General features: G+C 32.2%; 2 protein-coding genes across 2 annotated transcripts in view; both read left to right on the top strand.

Moving 5' to 3' along the window:
• LOC132744451 (stabilin-2-like) overlaps window positions 1-19985 on the top strand; it is a 299749-nt gene that overhangs the window by 42438 nt on the left and 237326 nt on the right. Inside the window, exon 19 of the mRNA XM_060733166.1 lies at window positions 257-368. Coding sequence (XP_060589149.1) covers window positions 257-368 — 112 coding nt within the window. The remainder of the gene's footprint in view (window positions 1-256; window positions 369-19985) is intronic.
• Window positions 1-19985, top strand: part of LOC132744444 (uncharacterized) — a 91418-nt gene that overhangs the window by 52422 nt on the left and 19011 nt on the right. The gene's annotated exons all lie outside the window — the stretch shown is intronic.

Here is a 19985-nt window from a genome sequence, read left to right as displayed (position 1 = left end):
TGTCATTGCAGTGCAGCAAATGATTTATATACTGTGTCATTGCAGTGCAGCAAATAATTTATATACTGTGTCATTGTTGCAGCAAATGATTTAAATACTGTGTCATTGTTGCAGTGCAGAAAATAATTTATATGCTGTGTCATTGTAATGCAGCAAATAATTTATTTACTGTGTCATTGTTGTTGCAGTGCAGCAAAAAATTTATATACTGTGTCATTGCAGTGCAGAAAATAATTTATATACTGTGTCATTGCAGTGCAGCGAGGGTTATTTTGGAGATGGGACTTGCACCTGTGATGGTAATTATGGTGGGGATGACTGTAACACCTGTGCTGGTAACAGACATTTTGGTCCAAACTGCACGCAAGGTAAGTGTCATATATAGTCACCCACCTTACCTCTAGTTGGTACAGTTCAGGTTACTGTAAGCAGCCATCCGGTTCTGGTATAAATTAATGCATTGTCACACATGCAGTCATATACTTCTTGAATATATCAACTTGAGATTTTTTTATTAAGAATGGTTTTAGTATCTTATTTATAGTCATTGTTGTTTTCCATCTCCTCACATCATGTATATCAGTTACTGCAGCCTACTGAAAGGATGGGAGTCATTGGTTCCTGTATCTTCAAGACTAAATAAACAGTTGTTGTATTACAGTACTGTTTTTGTCCTAAATGTAGATAAAACATAGAGTTAAAGTTGTGAATCTTACAGACATTAAAACTGAACAATTATGGCATCAGTGGCCTTTCATATACCCAGAATGGTTTGACCTATAATGTTATCCAATTTAATAGATATTTTAATCCAGAAGCTTTTGTAAATTAGAAGAGTTACAATGCTCTGTGATGAAAATTTGTGTTGTTAAAATTATCAGATAAACTAAAATTACATTCTGTTTTGTGGTTAAGAGGCATGCTAAAAAAAATATTTTTACAATTATATAGAAAAGGGAAAAAAATAAAATGTTGCTATTTATCTCACTTACAAGGTATGATCAAAAAGTTCTGGTCTGATATACTTCTAGCCACTACACTGACATTTACACACCATAAGTTGATACCAATATCTTATTCAAGATTACTGACCGGGTTACATGCGGATTTACACAGATTAAGTAACATAAAACACACATTGATCAGTAGAGGGGTGTGTCATTTAGACCAAATGGAGAAAGTTGAAATCAGAGCCGTCTTTAAGGCGTTCAGCTCCTGCACGACAATGCGCCAGCTCACACATCCCAAGTTGCGACGGCTGCTGCAACTGACTGCAGCTTTGAAATTCTTCCCCATCCTCCATATTCTCTTGAATTAAATATCTGTAAGTTCAACATGTTCTTATACATTTTTGCTGTAATTGTTGCTGTAATTAAAATTCTGTTTTATTTTGCTGCCAATTGGTGTTTGTTTATTTGCTGTCAAGTCTGATATGTGTAATTATTCTGATGAAACTATTTATGAATATGTGTCTATAAGTTTTGAAGTTGTTCATAGAACAGGGAAGTAACTTCTGTTATACACAGATTTTCTTTTCCCAGACTAACCTACCTTGATTGCAAAGTCAAACTCTTTCTTTATGATTACTGTATAAATGATATATCTTTGAGAACTTCAAATGAAATGCTGATAGTATTAAATTTGAGTATTTGATAATAATGTGCATCTTTAAGCTCATATTGAAAAAGCAGAATAGGCTGCACATTTTTCAACTTTGAAGAGTATTTAAATAAGCTAGAATTACTGTCAACTGCATTGAAAATTAGAGTCTTGGGTTCAAAATTCGTAAACCGCACAGAAATTTTGTTAAGAATTTTGCATGGACGTGTCCTTTCAGACATATAATTGACCTATGTTGTCAATTTTTCAGTTCCTTATAGTGCCTTTTAGAATGGTTATACCTAAAATAAGACAAGAATTATAATGTTATAAGTGTACAGGACATCTCCACCAATTGGTATGAATTCTTACTATTGTGTGAGGTGCATGGGTTCTTTTGCTCAGTGGTGGAGAGTTATTATTTGTGTTTGTATGTTGGAAGGAATTAAAAAGCCACACAAAGCGGAAATTTTTTTATGTACTTTACTTCTCGCTTAATTTTTGTAAATTTAATATGAAATAAGTAAATTTATACAGTAGTAAGACAATAAAAAATTTAATGAAAATCATGTAACTCTTTGAATAGTTATGGTCATAATTGTTAGAAGTCACACAATAAATGGTTAAAAGGAATTTCCAGCACAGAATCATTTTGCACAGCCTAGAAACAGTTTATGACTCTTGTTTGTTTTTGCTAACTAACTGTTGACGGCAGAGAATATTGATGATGTTTGATTTTTTCTTCCAATGACATGACTTTTTGGAACTTAAGTGTAAATTAGTTGGTTGACAGCATTTTTTCTTGACTATTCAAAGAATACAGATCACCTCAGCATCAGCGTAGTCGTTACACCTTGGTTTTTGTCTACAATTATTTTTTGGTATCTACAAAATTACGGAAATTTCACACACTTGTTTCCTGTGATTATCTGACAAGCATTTTTTCCTGAGCTAGGTCAGGGTGAGCTTTTAGCATCGTTGAATTTCTGTTGTCTGTCATCCGTCCACATTTGTTCGTTAACACTCTAGCGGTCACATTTTTGCCTCAATCATCATCAAACTTTGTCAGGATGCTTGTCTAGGTAATTGCTCGGATGAGTTTGAACATGGGTCATCTCGGATGAAAAACTAGGTCACAGGAGCTAAAAATAGAAAAATCTTGTTAATACTCTAGTGGCTACTGTTTTGATCCAAATATCCTGGAAATTGGTCTGAAAGTTTGTTTTGATGATTTCTATATGGTTTATCTGGGGTCAAAAACTAAGTCACACTGCCCAAATATGGAAAAACCTTGTTAACACTCTAGTGGTCACATTTTTGACTCAATCATCATCAAACTTGGTCAGGATGTTTGTCTATGTAATTGCTCAGATGAGTTCGAGCATGGGTCATCTCGGATGAAAAACTAGGTCACAGGAGCTAAAAATAGAAAAATCTTGTTAACACTTTCACTTGTCTGAGTAAATGCTCTGAAAAGTTAGATAGGTGAGATGAGCGATTTAGGGCCATCTTGGCCCTCTTGTTTAAAGAGTTTTGCCCCTTTTTTATGCTGTTGAGCACTGAATGATAATAACTATGTATTGATTGGATTGTAGAATGATGATAATGTGAAAAAATCAAGACAACACAATTCTGCTATTTTTGACATTAATAAGTCTTCATAAGAATTGAAAACCAACATGATATACAAAAAATGCGTTACATCTGTTTAGGCAGAAATGTCAAAGACACATTTAGAATACATATTTACTAACTTAGATTAAAACAACACTATAGGTTTTAGAGTTAGATTTTTTTTGTTAGTGGAATAAAGTCAATAATTTCTTGTAGCTTAGCTCTCAAGGACATTGTATTCTTCATCATTACAATGTTTGGCTTTAACAATGGAGGCTTTTAGAAAATGGGAACTTAAAAAATAAAGTATGAAATCACGAAGACATTTATGTCTGTACAAACTGGCAAGCACAAACAAAACAAAAATTGTTCTCTCTCATTGTTTATTTAATAATACTGCAAATAACATTCCCAGATTTTCCTTTGAAAAAAGGCAAAGTTAATGAGAAAATAGTGTGTGTATTGTTTTCCTATCCTGTAAACATGGAGTTTTGACAAGTGTTTATCTTTTTTTCTGCATGTAAATGTGGTAGGGTAAAAAAAAAAGTATAAAAAAAACTATTTAAGATTGTTGCTTCATTTTTCCAGTCTCTGTTACATGTTGAGTCTGGCACTTTCATGCAATTTTGTTATTTATTCTTGTAAATAATAAGCTCTAAAATGATTTCTGGCAAACAGGAGATTGAAAAGTGCCAAAAACAGAAGAATTGTGAATTTTCAGGGAAACTACATGCATGGTTAAGTAATCAAAGTTACAGTACGCTATGAAATTGTATTGATTGTCAATTATATTATTTTTCCTGTATAAATGTTAACTGGAGAAACTCTTATTGTAACACGTATTACTATCAAAATTAAAGTATATTGAAATCAAATGAAGATATATTGTTATACAACTGAGATATACTGCTATGAAATTTAGATATATTGCTATTAAATTAATATATATTGCTTTAAAATTAAGACATATTGTTGAACAGTTTTACTTTGCATGTAACATTTATTTTCCCACAGTTCTTGAGATGAAATCAAATTTGAAATTGTTCAATGTTAGTTTAAGAGGTTTCTATAATTCTGATGCAGTCAATAGTAAAGAGCCAGGTCTGTGTTTCATATAAAGTCCTAAGTGTATCCCAAGTCCTACTTTAGGACTAAATTAAGACAGTTTCAATAAACATTTTTAGCTCGACTATACGAAGTATATGGAGAGCTGTCCTACTCGCCCCGGCGTCGGCGTCCGCGTCCAGATTTTAGATTAAAGTTTTGGTGCAGTAAAATATTTTTCACTATAACTTTGTCATTTCTTAAGGTATCAACTTCAAACTTCAAATGTATGTTCCTTATCATCAACCACATCTTATGTGACAAGGTTCATAACTCTAGCATCAATATTTTCAGATTTATCTCCCCTTGAACTTAGAATTTTCCTTAAAAAATACTATTTTTTACTGATACTTCTTTATTTCTTAAGGGACCAACCTCATACTTCAAATATATGTACCTTATCATCATCCCCATCTTATGTGACAAAGTTAATAACTCTAGCACCAATATTTTCAGAATTATCTCCCCTTGAACTTAGAATTTTCCTCAAAAAATACTATTTCTTACTGTTTCTTCTTAATTTCTTAAGGGATCAACCTCATACTTCAAATATATTTACATTATCATCATCCCCATCTTATGTGACAAGGTTCATAACTCTAGCACCAATATTTTCAGATTTATCTCCCTTTGAACTTAGAATTTTCCATAAAAAATATTATTTTTTACTGTAACTTATTTATTTCTAAAGGGATCAACTTCAGACTTCAAATATATTTACGTTATCATCATCAACATCTTATGTGAGAAGGTTCATAACTCTAGCACCAATATTGCAAGAATTATCTCCCCATAAACTTAGATTTATTTACTAGAAAAATGTTATTTTTTTATATTAACTTTTTTATTTTTAAAGGTAACTACCTCAAACTTCAAATACTTATTCCTTATCATCAATTACATTTTATGTGACAATGTTCATAACTCTTGAAGCAATATTTACAGATTTATCTCTCTTTGAACTTAGGATTTTCTTAAGAAATATAATAACTTCTTTATTTTTTAAGGTATCTACTTCAAACTTCAAATATATATTTCTTATCATTACACAAATGTTGTGTGGCAAGGTCCATAACTCTAACATGACTATTTCTAGAATTATTTCCCTTGATCTTGGAATTTATGTTAACAAATGTTATTTTTTTTACTATAACTTAATACATAATTATACATAATTGATTTTTCTTTCATAGTTTTGTCCTCCTTACTGCGTCCAGTATTTTATTAGTCGAGCTTCACTGTCTCCTGTGACAGCTCTTGTTATACCCCCGGACAACAAAGTTGTAAGGGGGGTATACTGGAAGCAGCTATATCAGTGTTCGTCTGTCCGAACATCCCTGGGTTTTTCCTTGTCTGCCCAATAACTTAAGAGTCTTTTGACCCACAGTCTTCATATTTGGCATAGGGGTTAGTCATGACTAGTAGATGATTTTGAGGTCACTGGGTCAAAGGTCAAGGTCACAGTGACCTTTACTAAAAAAGCTTGTCCACCCAATTACTTAAGGTTCCTTTGACCCACAGTCTTTATATTTGGCATGGAGGTTAGTCATGATTAGTAGGTAACCCTTTTGATTTTCAGGTCACTGGGTCAAAGGTCAAGGTCACAGTGGCATTGACTAAAAAAGCTTGTCCACCCAATAACTTAAGATTCCTTTGACCCACAGTCTTCATATTTGGCATGGAGGTTAGACATGATTAGTAGATGACCCCTATAGATTTTGAGGTCACTGGGTCAATGGTAAAGGTCACAGTGGCCTTGACTGAAAAAGCTTTTCCCCTCAATTTCTTAAGAATGCTTTGATCAACAGTCTTCATATTTGGTATTGAGGTTGTTTATGACGAGTAGATGGCCTCTTTTGATTTTAAGTAATGACTGTGTCAAAGGTCAAGGTCACAAGGATTTTTACTTTAATAAGTTTGTTTGCTCAAATGCTTAAGAATGCAGTGACCGCAGTGTATTGATTTTGACATTTTCACATTTGAAGTATGTAAAATACATGTACATAACTTAGCAATGCACTGGCTTAGTAACCTCAGATTTGGCAGGGAGATTGTCCTTGAGCTCTAAATAGCCGCTGTTGATTCTAGCAAAGTGGTATGCAGGGGTATTCACGCCATGACAGTGGCAGTTCTAGTTATCTTCAGTCAAGTACTGTAAACTATACATGAAATCATTCTCTTGAGAATATTATGACAGACCCTTTTATTCACAGTGTGTAAATACCCATCAGTATTGCTATTCAGAAATTAAAAGAGTCGTAACATAGCGGTCATAAGTTTAGACAATTTTTTTTGAAAAGCAGAATTGTCTCAGTTTTGGTCTTATTGCCCCACCCTATCAATTCAAAAAGTTAATGAATGAAATAAATATAAAACTTTAACAAAACATTATATACTTCGTTATAAAAAATACCATTTACAATATAGGGGTAAATGATTGAAATGAATATTTCCTATAGTAATATAATTTTTATCTGTAAACAAATATGTTGCTTTACTTGATTGCGCTTTAACATTTTCTATCATTTATGCTGCCTTGATATTTCAAAACAACCAAACAATTTTTTATTGTTGTGCAATGATATTTTTATAATTATAATTAAAAAACAAATGCAAATGATGTAACAGTTTGAAAATGTTTTATTTTGAGTATAATAAGTAGAATTAAGGCATTCTTCCCATTGGAATAATTGTCAACAAAACATTTTCTGCAAAATGTGTACTAATAGTCTGTCTTTTACACCAAAAAAGAAAAAAAAAGAATGTACAGAAATGAAATGAGGATCAACTGACTGACAATCACTAGAATTCTTTAAATAATTGTTTTGATTACACTTATTCTCATTAAATTTATATGATTATGCCTAGGAACTTCAAACCTAGATTGGGGGTATTCATGACCAGGAGATGATCCCTATTTTTTGGGGGGTCTTTAGGTCAAAGATTAAGGTCAATTTGACCTTGAATGTCAAAATTGTTACCAATTAATAATTCAGCAACTCGTCAAACTTCACAGGTGCATTGGTCTTGGACTGTAGATGACCCCTATTGATTTTGAGGTCCAGGGGTCAAAGGTCAAGGTCATATTGACCTTGTAGGTAAAAACGGTTTCCAATCATTAACTTGACAACCCATGGGTCCTTGCCCCCCAAACTGCATAAGTGCATTGGTTTGGGCCTGTTGATAACCCCTATTGATTTTTTGGTCAAGTGGTCAAGGTCACATAAACCTTGTAGGTAAAAACAGTTTTTGATTAATAGCTTGACAACCCTTGGGCTGTTGACCCTCAAACTTTGTAGGTGTATTAGTTTTGGCCAGTAGATGACCCCTATTGATTTTGGGATCAAGGGTCAAAGGTTAAGGTCACATTGACCTTGTATGTCAAAACAGCTTCCTATCAATAACTCAACAACCCATGGACCTTGATCTTCAAACGTCACAAATGCATTGCTTTTGGTCAGAAGATGAACTCGATGTATTTTTGGGTCAAGGAGTCGGAAGTCAAGATCACATTGACCATATAGGTAAAAACTGTTCAATGTAAACATCTTAACATGTCCTACAGATTTTTAGTTCATAAAGAAAAACATAGAATTTTAGGGTTTTTAAAATCCTTACTTTAAATGTTTCAACAAATGAACCTATACTTCTTATTGTCCAAGTGAAAAACAACAACACCTTTTTTAATTTGAATATCATGGAACAAAATTGTTTACTTTAAATATTTGTCAGTTAATGCGTTATTATCAATTTTGATATCAGGGTGGATCAAACATTCTAATTCCAAAAATTTAAACCAATTTCTTTTAGGACTGAACCTGTGCATTTTGATAAAAGTTTTCAACTCTTTTTAATTTGTTGGAAACTAAAATATTTCCTGACATACAATGATAAAATAATAAAAAAATACATTCTGCAGGTGTGTTTGTGCAATATCATGTCAAAGGTTCAGTTATTAAGATGATATTATAAATTAAATTTAAATTGAAAATATGCTGATATTTGAATGTTGTATCATTAAAAGGTTTCCTGAAGCCTGATGATGTTTGATATAGAATATTTAAGCTATTGGGTATAATCTTGGGTGGTATTTTATTGGCATGTGTTAAGTTAATGTTTTATATTCTAATATGCTTGTACTTTACCGTGGTAGAGGGGTTAGAGTCGATGACTTCTAATCCAGTTACCTCTCTGGCATGGGTTCGATCCCCGGGAGATGCTTTGGTAGTTTAGCACGGAGGAAGGTAGTCTAGTACTGGTGTAACTCTCCAGGAACGATGGTTAGGAAACTACCCACCTATATGACTGAAATACTGTTGGTAAAAGGCGTAAAATGAAACAAACAAACAAACAATATGTTGTCAGAAATTGTCACAGAATTTCTGTCTTATAGCAAATTTCATGGTTCAGATTCTATAAAGCCTTGTAAGATTTTTAGCTCGACTATTCGAAGAATATGAGAGCTATTGTAGTCGCCCTGGCGTCGGCGTTGGCGTCAGCGTCCGCGTCGGCGTCTGCGTTGGTTAAAGTTTTTTGTAAAGTCAAATATCTCAATTATTACTTGAGATATTCAATTGAAACTTACAATACTTGTTTATAGTAACAAGGTACATCAGATTGACAAGTTGGATAACTCTGCCTACAATATTGACAGAATTATGCCCCTTTTTAACTTAGAAATTTTGGTTAAAGTTTTTTGTAAAGTCAAATATCTCAATGATTGCTTGAGATATTCAATTGAAACTTACAATACTTATTTATAGTAACAAGGTTCATCAGATTGACAAGTTGGATAACTCTGCCTACAATATTGACAGAATTATGCCCCTTTTTAACTTAGAAATTTTGGTTAAAGTTTTTTGTAAAGTCAAATATCTCAATGATTGCTTGAGATATTCAATTGAAACTTACAATACTTATTTATAGTAACAAGGTACATCAGATTGACAAGTTGGATAACTCTGCCTACAATATTGACAGAATTATGCCCCTTTTTAACTTAGAAATTTTGGTTAAAGTTTTTTGTAAAGTCAAATATCTCAATTATTGCTTGAGATATTCAATTGAAACTTACAATACTTATTTATAGTGACAAGGTACATCAGATTGACAAGTTGGATAACTCTGCCTACAATATTGACAGAATTATGCCCCTTTGGAACTTAGAAATTTTGGTTAAAGTTTTTTTGTAAAGTCAAATATCTCAATGATTGCTTGAAATTTAAAATACTTTTTTATAGTAACAATGTACATCTGTTTGCAAAATTGCATAACTCTGCCTAAAATATTTGCAGAATTATTTGCCCCTTTGAAACTTAGAAATTTTGGTAAAAGATTAAAGGTCTTCAAAGATATTTACTTGAAACTTTACACATGCACTTAGGGTCATAATTGGAGGGTCATGATTGTATGTCACTGACCAAGTTCCATAACTCTATCTTGCATTAAGGCTGATTCATATCCCCTTTTCTACTTAGTCTTTTGGTTAATGTTTACATGCAAGTTTTACATATCTCAATAACTATTAAAGATATTTATTTAAAACTTCACATATGCATTTAGGGTCATAATTGTAGGTCACTGACAAAGATCCATAATTCTATCTTGCATTTAGGCTGATTTTTCTCCCCTTTTTCAACTTAGAAATTCATGGTAAAGTTTTGCTTGTAAGCTGTTATCTCAATAACTACTGAAGGGTTTGTGCCTTTTTTGGGACAATTTTATGCATTCATAATAATAAAGCAGTGATTTACTTGATAAAACATCTTAATAACAAGCCTTTGTACCTTTTCTGTCAAATTTATTTATTCATAGGTAATTAGTATTATTATACTCAATAAAACACCCTTGTGACATTACTGTATAATTAGACTCTCTCTTAGGCCTATAACATGAATTTATAAAAAAAAATTAGCCCTTTTGTGAACTTAAAAAAATTAACATTATCAAGGCTCTTTTACTATCAAGCACTTAGAATAGTCGAGCGTGCTGTCCTACCGACAGCTCTTGTTGTTAATTGTTTTGATTCTTTTTTTTTTATAAAAAAACTTCTAAAACCTCGTGTTCAATCTTTTTCTTCTTTTTTTAAATCTTTCTTTCCTTTTCCTTTGGACTTTAATCAGTTTGAACATAACTTTAAAGTATGAAATTTAATAGAGACATTCAAGAAATGAAGTACAATAAATTTGATTGAAGTGATATAAAAACTGTCTACTGCAATAAACTGACACTAAAAATTTAGTTTTAGTAAGCCCTTGTTGTTGTGGCATTTTAGTTTGTTCAGTTTGACACTTTTCATGTGGATGATTTTGATATTCATTATTGTCTTTTTATAAGTCTTCATTATTGTCTTTAGTCAACTTATATTGCCTTTGTGTTTTTTTTTGTCTTTAGATAGAAAAGTATTACCATATTGCATACTTTTGTAATTCTGTAATCTGTAAACTATTCTGTAATTTATTATTTCAATTATCTAAATTATTACCCCATGGTGTGCTACTCCATTCTAGTTCCACTTTTCTGAAAGGCTGTTTTGTTCTGTATTTATAGGTATCTTGTAGACTGCAGGTGTTGAAGTGTTTCTGATTTTATAATTCTCAGATATTTATGTGATTGGTATTTTATTTGGCTTGAAAAGTACAAATTCTCAATTTTGCTATAGTGCAATCAATGTTTCTGTTTGCACTTAAAGATTGGGACTGAGAGAGTCTGACTAAATGTAGCTACATTTGGTATTATTACACCTTATCACTGCTGGGGCTGAAAGTGTTTATCCCTTGCCACCCATATAGAGCCAGGCCAACCTGCACATCTCATCTTGATATCCCCAAAATTGATAATGGACTGCTCCTAAAATGAAAGCTGGAGGAGTCATTTTAAGAACTTCAGCTGCATATCATTTGTTTAAACTGACCAATTGCAGCTTCTCTTCTGTACTGATTGATATTTTTTTACAGAAACAGTACCTACATTCAAGACTGCTAAGGTTTTATAAGGACAATGCATTGCTGCAGCTTATTATTAAAATGTTTGTCAGATTCCCCAACTTGAAACACATTAAAAAAGTTCCTTGATAGTTCAAACTGATCTCAAACACTGAATTATAGCTATGAAATGTTTATCATTATAAAGGTTTCCATAATCATAGTACCTGAAATTGACTTGAAAAACTAGAACAGACTTGCCCTTATAAAGCTATCTCAATGGAAATATCATCTATATTTTACAGACAAATACAGGCTGTTTCCGCTTATCCAAAAGAAAGCTTTTTCCCCCTCAAAAGGCTGTACTTCCCTGTACACATTTGTCACCAAAACCATGACTTAACACCAGCTGATCAGCTGCTTGATGAAATTAATGGACTTTAAGACAGATAGCTGTCACTATAGATCACCTTTGCTATGTACCTTACATGTTAAATTGAAAATTTTATCAAATGTATGGCTATGTGGCATTTTCAGTTGTAGGTGTTTGATTTCAGCTTTTCCTTTTCTTTTATTTATTGCCCTTTCAATTATTTTTCCCTTCAACTATGCCATTAACCACAGGTTGCTTTGAAAATAAAAAGAACATAAAATTAACAAGAAGTAAATTTACAAAAGATACTCAGCTGATGTAAAACTGTATATTTTATTTTAAAACTATCCTTTACAATTTATTTTATAATGTTAAGAACTATCCTTTACATTTATTTTAGAACTATCCTTAAGATTTTATTTAAGAATGGCAAGAGATAATACTATTTAATTTTCGTATCCCAGATTTCAGTTGTAATTTTGAAAATGACCATTGAAAATTCTTCTTATATTTAGTTTCTTCCTTGTAAATGTGACAGGAAGTCAAACTGATTTTAGACGGCCTTTGGCTGGAAAAGAACTGCAGACTCTGACTTATTATTTTATCCATTTTGTGAATTTCAATTTTAATGAATTTTGTTGAACATAATGATGTGATGAAGTCATTGCAAATGAAATATGATCAGAAAGAGCCGCATTTTATGTAAGTCCTTCATCTTTCTTGGAGGAAGTCATTAAAAGTAAATGAAATTAATTGTTTGCTAGATTTATTATAGCTATATTGGTGATGGAACAGTTATTATTTGTACAATATTGTTATGATAATTATTTGATGTTATAAATAAATTGTAAAATAACGAGATATAGTATGAACAGAGATTATTAATGTGACATGAAACTACTTTTTGTTAAAATAATAGAATACAGTCGAACTTCGTTCTCTCGAACTCGGAGGGCCTTTGTAAATTTGTTCGAGAGATCGGTAGTTCGAGCCAACCGAGGTCGAACTATTATTACGTTGATCATAATTATGTCTTAACGGCCGTTCTCAGTTAGAATTTACACCCTTAGTTTTTACTTGTCGCCACCGTCTATCCTCATTATTGCAGGTTATTTGCCTGTAAATCTATGCTGGTTTAAGAAGGTAGATGTTACCTTAAATAGCACACAATAACTCGCCATTTGATCATGAAAAATTGTTTAATAATATTCACCTAAAGTTACGAAAATGACAGGTTCGTGATTGTCGCCGTCCAATTTATAAAAAGTGAACGTGTATTTAGATGCTTTAATTGTATTGTTTTAATTTTCTTTGATGCCGTATTATTTTTGAACAATTCACGACTATAAATTTGTAAATTAGATCTCAGTAACAATAACTCATAAAAAATGGTAAGGGATTAGTGTTTGTCGCCGGATAGTATGAAATGTTCGTTATCCTTTTAACCATATATTGCAAGTGAAGTGTTTTTATCATTGAAACAACATTAGATGTTCTTTTTTGTATTAATATCACAATATAATACTTTCATATTATCACCATGTTCATAGTGTGCACAATTTTTTTTATTATTTATGTAGAATTTAACGTTGTGATGTGGTTTGGGTTAAAATTGAAAGGTTCGTTACCTGATTTAAAGGGTTTATGACTGCAATATGTACCCCAGCACATCAAATGTTCTAAGTTACGTAAAAAATTAGTATTTTATGCCAAAAATGAAACATTTTGTTGCTGTTTAAACAACATTATTGAATCTGAAATATGCTGAGAAAAGGTTCGTGATGAAAGGTTCGTGCGGTGATATATTTTACTCGATGCCGCCTACACTATGCTTGTTTGTAAACGGCTGCGGATAACAAACATATGTACTATGATGTCATTTGGGTTGAAACGTTTCAACTCTTTCTATAATGGTTGCTTATTATTCGCAGCGCATGTTATAAACATGATCGAGAATTCCCATCAAAATCCTTTGGCAAGTGATTTTGATACTTTTCATGATTATTAAATTTCAAGAAAATTTTCTATTGCCTACCGAATCACAAACGATATTGTTTTCAAATGAAATAAGCGAATTTATATTTTTATGATGCTTATCAATACCATGTCGGATTACAAACAAGGAAAGGTTCGTGACCATTAGTCACAAACCTTTCCTATGATAATTTATATGAATAAAATAATATATCTTATCCTGTAATGTATATAATATTATTTAAGAAAAATCTTGTGAGTATATCTTGTTTATACAGAAAAAGAACATCAAAAGAATGTCTGATTTTTACAAGACGTTACAACTGAAAAAGATGTATGTAAAAAATAAACCTCGTACTCGCCCCAAAAGCTTGTTTTATAAAAAAAGCAAATAAACATTATATTTGTGTGATTATAAATTCAAAATATGAAGTGAATTTAAAACAATTCTATAAAGATAAATTATTATGATGAGGGAAACATGATAAAATAAACATTTAACTCCATGAAAGGTTCGTTGTCTTGGGCCACGAACCTTTCAAGTAAAAAACCGTCTTTTTCAAGCTAGACGAATGTAGCTTTGGAATTACTTTTAGTGCAGACAATTATGCTGAAGTCTAAACCTGAAAACATGCGGTAATTCAGTAAAATAATAAAACAAGAAGATTCGGAAAAATATCAAGAATATTACAAGCATGAAAATATACGTTGCTTCTTCAATGTTGTGAAATTGTGATTAACCTTTTGAAAACTAATATTTGCGTGACATATTGCAATGTCCAGTAGGCGAAGAAAAGATATGGCTGAACCCAAGGACACACCCTAAAAGGTTATGAAGCCAAGAGAAACAAGATATTCGCGGAGGTCCTTTAAATAATTGGGAGGTGACAACATTGAATTGGTCAATTCTTTGTTTGTTGCAAAAAAACAGTTTCAGTGAATAACGAACATATCATTAGAGAAATTGACTCCGATCCTATAATTTGATATGCTTGCGTTATATAGCTAATATTTTTTTATACTAGCTGAATGGTTCTCTTCGTTAAAAGCTTATGTTTATTTGTTTTAAAAGTAGAATCTAGTATTATTACCATATTGACACGTTTTTATTGGATTGAATTAGTTGTTATAAATTGAAGAAAACATTTATAAATTGCTTTACTACAGATGCCATTCCAATTTAATATCATTTTTGAGAAAATAGATATCATTAGGTAATGAATATAATTGTATTCGAATGTCTATATCCGAACTTTATATCTGAATATAAATGTATCTATATTAGCATCAAAATTTTGATTTGACAATGAAAGGTTCGTTATTTTATATTCCATATCTGAATTGAAAAAGTTAGTGAATATATGATTAAAATCTTAGCACCAGCAATGTATTTGATCTGGTAAACTGTTCTACTTCTTGATACATGTTTATCTTTTAATTAAGGTGTTGTTGTTTCAATTGTTTTAGACTGATATGCTGTATTGCTATGTCTTTAAATACTATCATTTTACATAAATACTATTCGATGCTTTATTTTACTACAAAATAATGAGAACCAGGATACTATAAAGTCAAGAAAGATAATGGGTTTTATACTAAATATCATTGTCTGATGTCTATATGTATGCTTTGGGGTATTAAGTGGGCTTCTTTTTTGTTTGAGTTTATGGTTGAAAGGTTCGTTAGCTTTACATAGTACTTAAATTTTAGCAAGGTGATCATTTACCTAACAATAAAGCATATACATCGCATACAATTGCTAGCAGTGATACTACGGTTTTTATTTATGCCAAGAACTATACTTATTACACTGGGTCGTAGCTCTTATAATAATGAGACAAATCGTAATCACAGTTAAGCAGTATATCTTGATTTGCACTTTTTGCATATGAGTTTTTAAAAAAGTATATAAGCTTAATTAGTCAAGTAATTCGTGATATCAATTGTACAATGAAATATTTATGTATCATGTGATATTTAAAAGTAAATTCCAATAAGATATCATCAATGTAATTATAAGCAGCCCTTTTTAGAGTAAAAGGTACTTTGTCACGAACATTTCCGGCATTTTAAAAAGGTAAAATGGATACACTTTTCAAACCGCCGATTTACAAAAACTACTTATATGATGTTGAAAATAATTTCAGTAGAACTTCATAGAAGTTTGTAAAAAGACTAACAGTTTTGCGTTTTTGCGAATCTGTATTTTTTATAAAATTTTGATAGGGGTGTAAATTCTAACTGAGAATGGCCGTTAAGGTTTTCTAGCATACATCGGTCGAATGATAAATACGTAAATATAATTGTTTGTTAATGCATCTGTTTGTTCGTTGAACATGTCATATTCAGAATTATTATCCCAGTGTTTTCAATTAAGTATTAACGGTACGTTGTGTTAATCTATATCCATGCATATTGTAATTGGTTGAGTTCGATTGAGCAATCAGACCAAACTTGTTGAACAATGTTCAAAATATATTTATATGTTTATAATAGGATGTATTTAATTAAAAATATAAATTAATGAAATATTTAAGAAAAAGTTTTACAGCAGCATTTATTTGTAGTCATTTACTAAAATAAACACAGGGACACGTATCAATCTATTAAAAGATAACACTGTTACATGAACTACGGTTGTAATTAAAGCTGTCCAGGTAAACGTCATTCTGTATTGACTTTTGCATATTTCACTTATTTAACGAGTTATTTTCTTTTTATCGTAACCATAAACGGCAAATCAACAATATTATCATAACAAACAAATCGGTTACAACACCTCTTATTTTGTATCAATTAACCTTAATTGCCTTTGTCACGATCACGAGGTGTTAAAAACATGTGTCGCCGTCTGTCATTTATTTAGGACATGTCGACTTGTCTTTTTGTGTTCGACCGAAAAGGTGTGATTTTCACTATATATCTGCCCAAGGGACCAGATATCAGGTTCGAGAGTTCGAGCGATCGGTGTTCGAGCGATCCGAGGTAGAACAATATATATTATATAGGAATTTTGCTGGGACTGGGCGATGAGTTCGAGCGAAGGGAGGTATTCGAGCGATCCGAGTTCGAGCGAACGAAGTTTAACTGTAGATGCTATAAAAATTGCCATTAACAATTAAAGCAATTAAAATCTTTGACAATATCATCTTTTATCAATTATAGGCTGGATTCACTAATTTATGGTTTGATGATGGGTTTGATATATGCATATTTTATTTTACTTAACCCATTACCTCATATATACGCGAAACAACGCACTTTCAACCCCCCCCCTTTTTTAGGCCTGAAATAGTGACTTGTGAGAGTCTTAAAATGACCCCAGGTCGATCATGTAACCAACCCTGAAAAGCCTTTTACTCTATCTCAATCCCTTGAGAAGTTGCAGCACTTTGAAATAAATTTTGATGGAAAAATCGAGGCAAAATAGTGATTTTTTGCAATTTTGAGATGTCCCCTCGTTGCCATGGTAACAGGAAATTTAAGACTGAGCATGTCGTTACAAAGGCAATGGTCCAGTCAACATTTGTGCCAAGTTTGATTAGTATTGAAGCATTTTTCATCGTTTCATAGCAGTTTGAACTTGTAAGAGGAGGCTTTTCAGTGAAAATGGCCATTTTTCACAATATGCTCATGGGGGAAAAGGGTTAAATGATTGAAGCATTTATAAAAACAGTGAATGACCAGCTTGCAGATTGTTTATTCATTTTCCCCTACTTTAAAAGGAACAACTCAGGGTTGCCTAGGGTAGTTATTCTTTTAATAGAAAGTACAAAATGCAGTGTTGGAAGAAAAAGAAAAGAACTTAACATTTAATAGGATATCATTTAATAGGATATTATAATTAATCTTTCATTGTGCATTAAATGATAATCAACTCTAACATGTAAAAATACAAAAAAAAAAATACAATAATGCTTTTGATTTATTTACTTCTGCTTCAACTCTACTAGTTCTAATCTTGTAAACAAGCATGTAATAATCTAGGAATGATATTAGCAGAAGTATTAAATAAACAGAAGTGAATGGTGTTATCTTGTTTGTGCATGATAGTATTTCTACACAGACAAATGTTTCCTTGTTCCTCCTTGAAACTGTTTCGTAATAAGCATTGTTTGTTTGTAAAATTACAATGCATGATTATAAGAAGGTTTCCATTGCTGTGATAATTCTCTGATAGAAACATGAGTGTTGTTTCAGAAATGAATTTTCCAATTCATTATTTAAACCCTTAACCTGCTGAAATAAACAAAACATTATCAGCCGACAGTTACAGTAAACAGTAATAGAGCTTGGGGGGCAATACACAGTTTTCAAGGCTTCTCGGCAAACAACTGACCGTGCCACAATCAAAACCTAACACACAGTCTGTAATCACACACCTGAAATAAATGCATTCCATATTTAACATATACATATGTATCTCACAGCAAACAATTAAAAATACATGTCCACCTTCTAGTTTTCTGGCACATAGCCCTGTGTTTTTCATTGTTTTGGTCGCGAAAATCAACGACAAAAAGAGTCGATTACCCCTATTTGCAAAAAAAAACATAAAAAATTAACGTCAAAAGATTAAGTCACTAGCTATAGTGTTTCTTCCTTCTTAAACAATGCACAATCTGAAAATAACATCCAAATGGGGAGTCATGCACCTACTTTTTTTTCACTATTCTAAGTCTTGTGCATACCCTTTAAATTCAGAAGAGCTGATTCACCGCAGAGCTCCAAAAACCACACATTCGCATCTGACAGGCACCACTCAAAATGCAAGGGGTAAACGCCACTAAATTCAATTTTACTAAATTACTGAAACACAATACTAGTCACTGAAACTTGAAATATAGTAACTATAAGTATTTAGAACCTCAAATATCCACTTCAAATCAAAACTGTCTCTTATTTGTAAATTTGACCCAGGCCAATTCGAAACTAAATGACCGAAACTGTGTACTGCCTCCTTGGCCAGACTGCAGAGAATGGTTTTAGCAGGCTTGGGAGTGTTAGAAATACACATTGAAGAATAAATTACAGTAGAACTTCGGTAAGTTGAAGTTGAAGGGACTTGCATAAAAACTTCGACACATCGGGACTTCGACTCATGAATCGCTTTCAATTTCATGACAAAATTTCGACCCATGACTAGTCCTAATTATAAGATCTATAAGGAAACCTATTTCATGTTTTTCCATCATTAATCTGATATTTTACATTTTACAATAATAAATATAGCATGTTTAATAACGTTTTTCACGGCTAATTATTTGGACTACCCGTTGACGTATACAATAGAGTTACAAAAGGCTTAACAATACGAAAGGGCGATAACTAAACCAGCTTATAGTAAATATTTCGCGTGTTATTCTCACGCGACACCGGGTTACGGATTTTTTCAAATGAAAGTAGTTCTTACTGTTTATTTTCAAATACCACTACAGCAATAAAAATAGTTACAATTAAAGCATTTTATCACACATTTTATCGCAAACAAACAGCTGTGTAATTAACACCTGTCACACAAGTTGATTGGAAATAGTCTTCGCAGCCAGATAAGGTGTGAAAAATGTCTCGTGATCGAAGGTGTCAAAAAAATCGAACAACTTCGACTTATTTGTGGTAAATTGTACTAAATTTACATGATACTGACCAGGAAAAAACTACGACACATCGAAAAATACGACACATAAAATCTCGACTCATAAATAGGTTTTTATAAGGAATATATAGGGGGAAAAATCGGGAATTTCATTTTTCTTCGACACATCGAGAAAATCGACTTATCGAAGTTCTACTGTATATCAAGAACAAAGAAATTGTATTAAAAATAGCCTATTCATTAGAAAAAACAAGATACATTCTGTGCATTCTCATATTGAATATTAGAATATACTAGAGAAGGACCCTGTTTTGTTTCACACTAACGCTTAAAGCTGCATGCCTTTGAAACTATACAATCATAATATGAGCCGCATCACGACAAAACCAACATAATGGGTTTGCGACCAGCATGGATCCAGACAAGCCTGCGCACTGGCGCAGTCTGATCAGGATCCATGCTATTCGCTATCAGTTTCTCTACTTGTAATAGAGTTGGTAAGCGAACATCATGGATCCTGATCAGACTGCGCGGATGGGCAGGCTGGTCTGGATCCATGCTGGTTGCAAACGCACTATGTTGGTTTTGTCGTGACGACTGGCTCATTTATAGTAGAGAAGGACCCTGTTTTGTTTCACACTGACGCTTAAAGCTGCATGCCTCCAGATGAGCAAAAATTCTTCAAGAAAATCAAAATTAAGAGAGAAATGTACAAAAATTTTAAGGGAAGTAAAAACATTAAACATTCAGGTAACAATTGAAATGGTATGTGTGATTTATACTGATTCTGCAGTATTTATCA

Source organism: Ruditapes philippinarum, unplaced genomic scaffold (assembly GCF_026571515.1).
Source record: "Ruditapes philippinarum isolate M1 unplaced genomic scaffold, ASM2657151v2 ctg1134_1_1_1_1, whole genome shotgun sequence".
Lineage (NCBI taxonomy): Eukaryota > Metazoa > Mollusca > Bivalvia > Venerida > Veneridae > Ruditapes > Ruditapes philippinarum.
The sequence above is the reverse complement of the archived record's forward strand: the minus strand, read 5'-3'. Positions and strand labels throughout refer to the sequence as shown.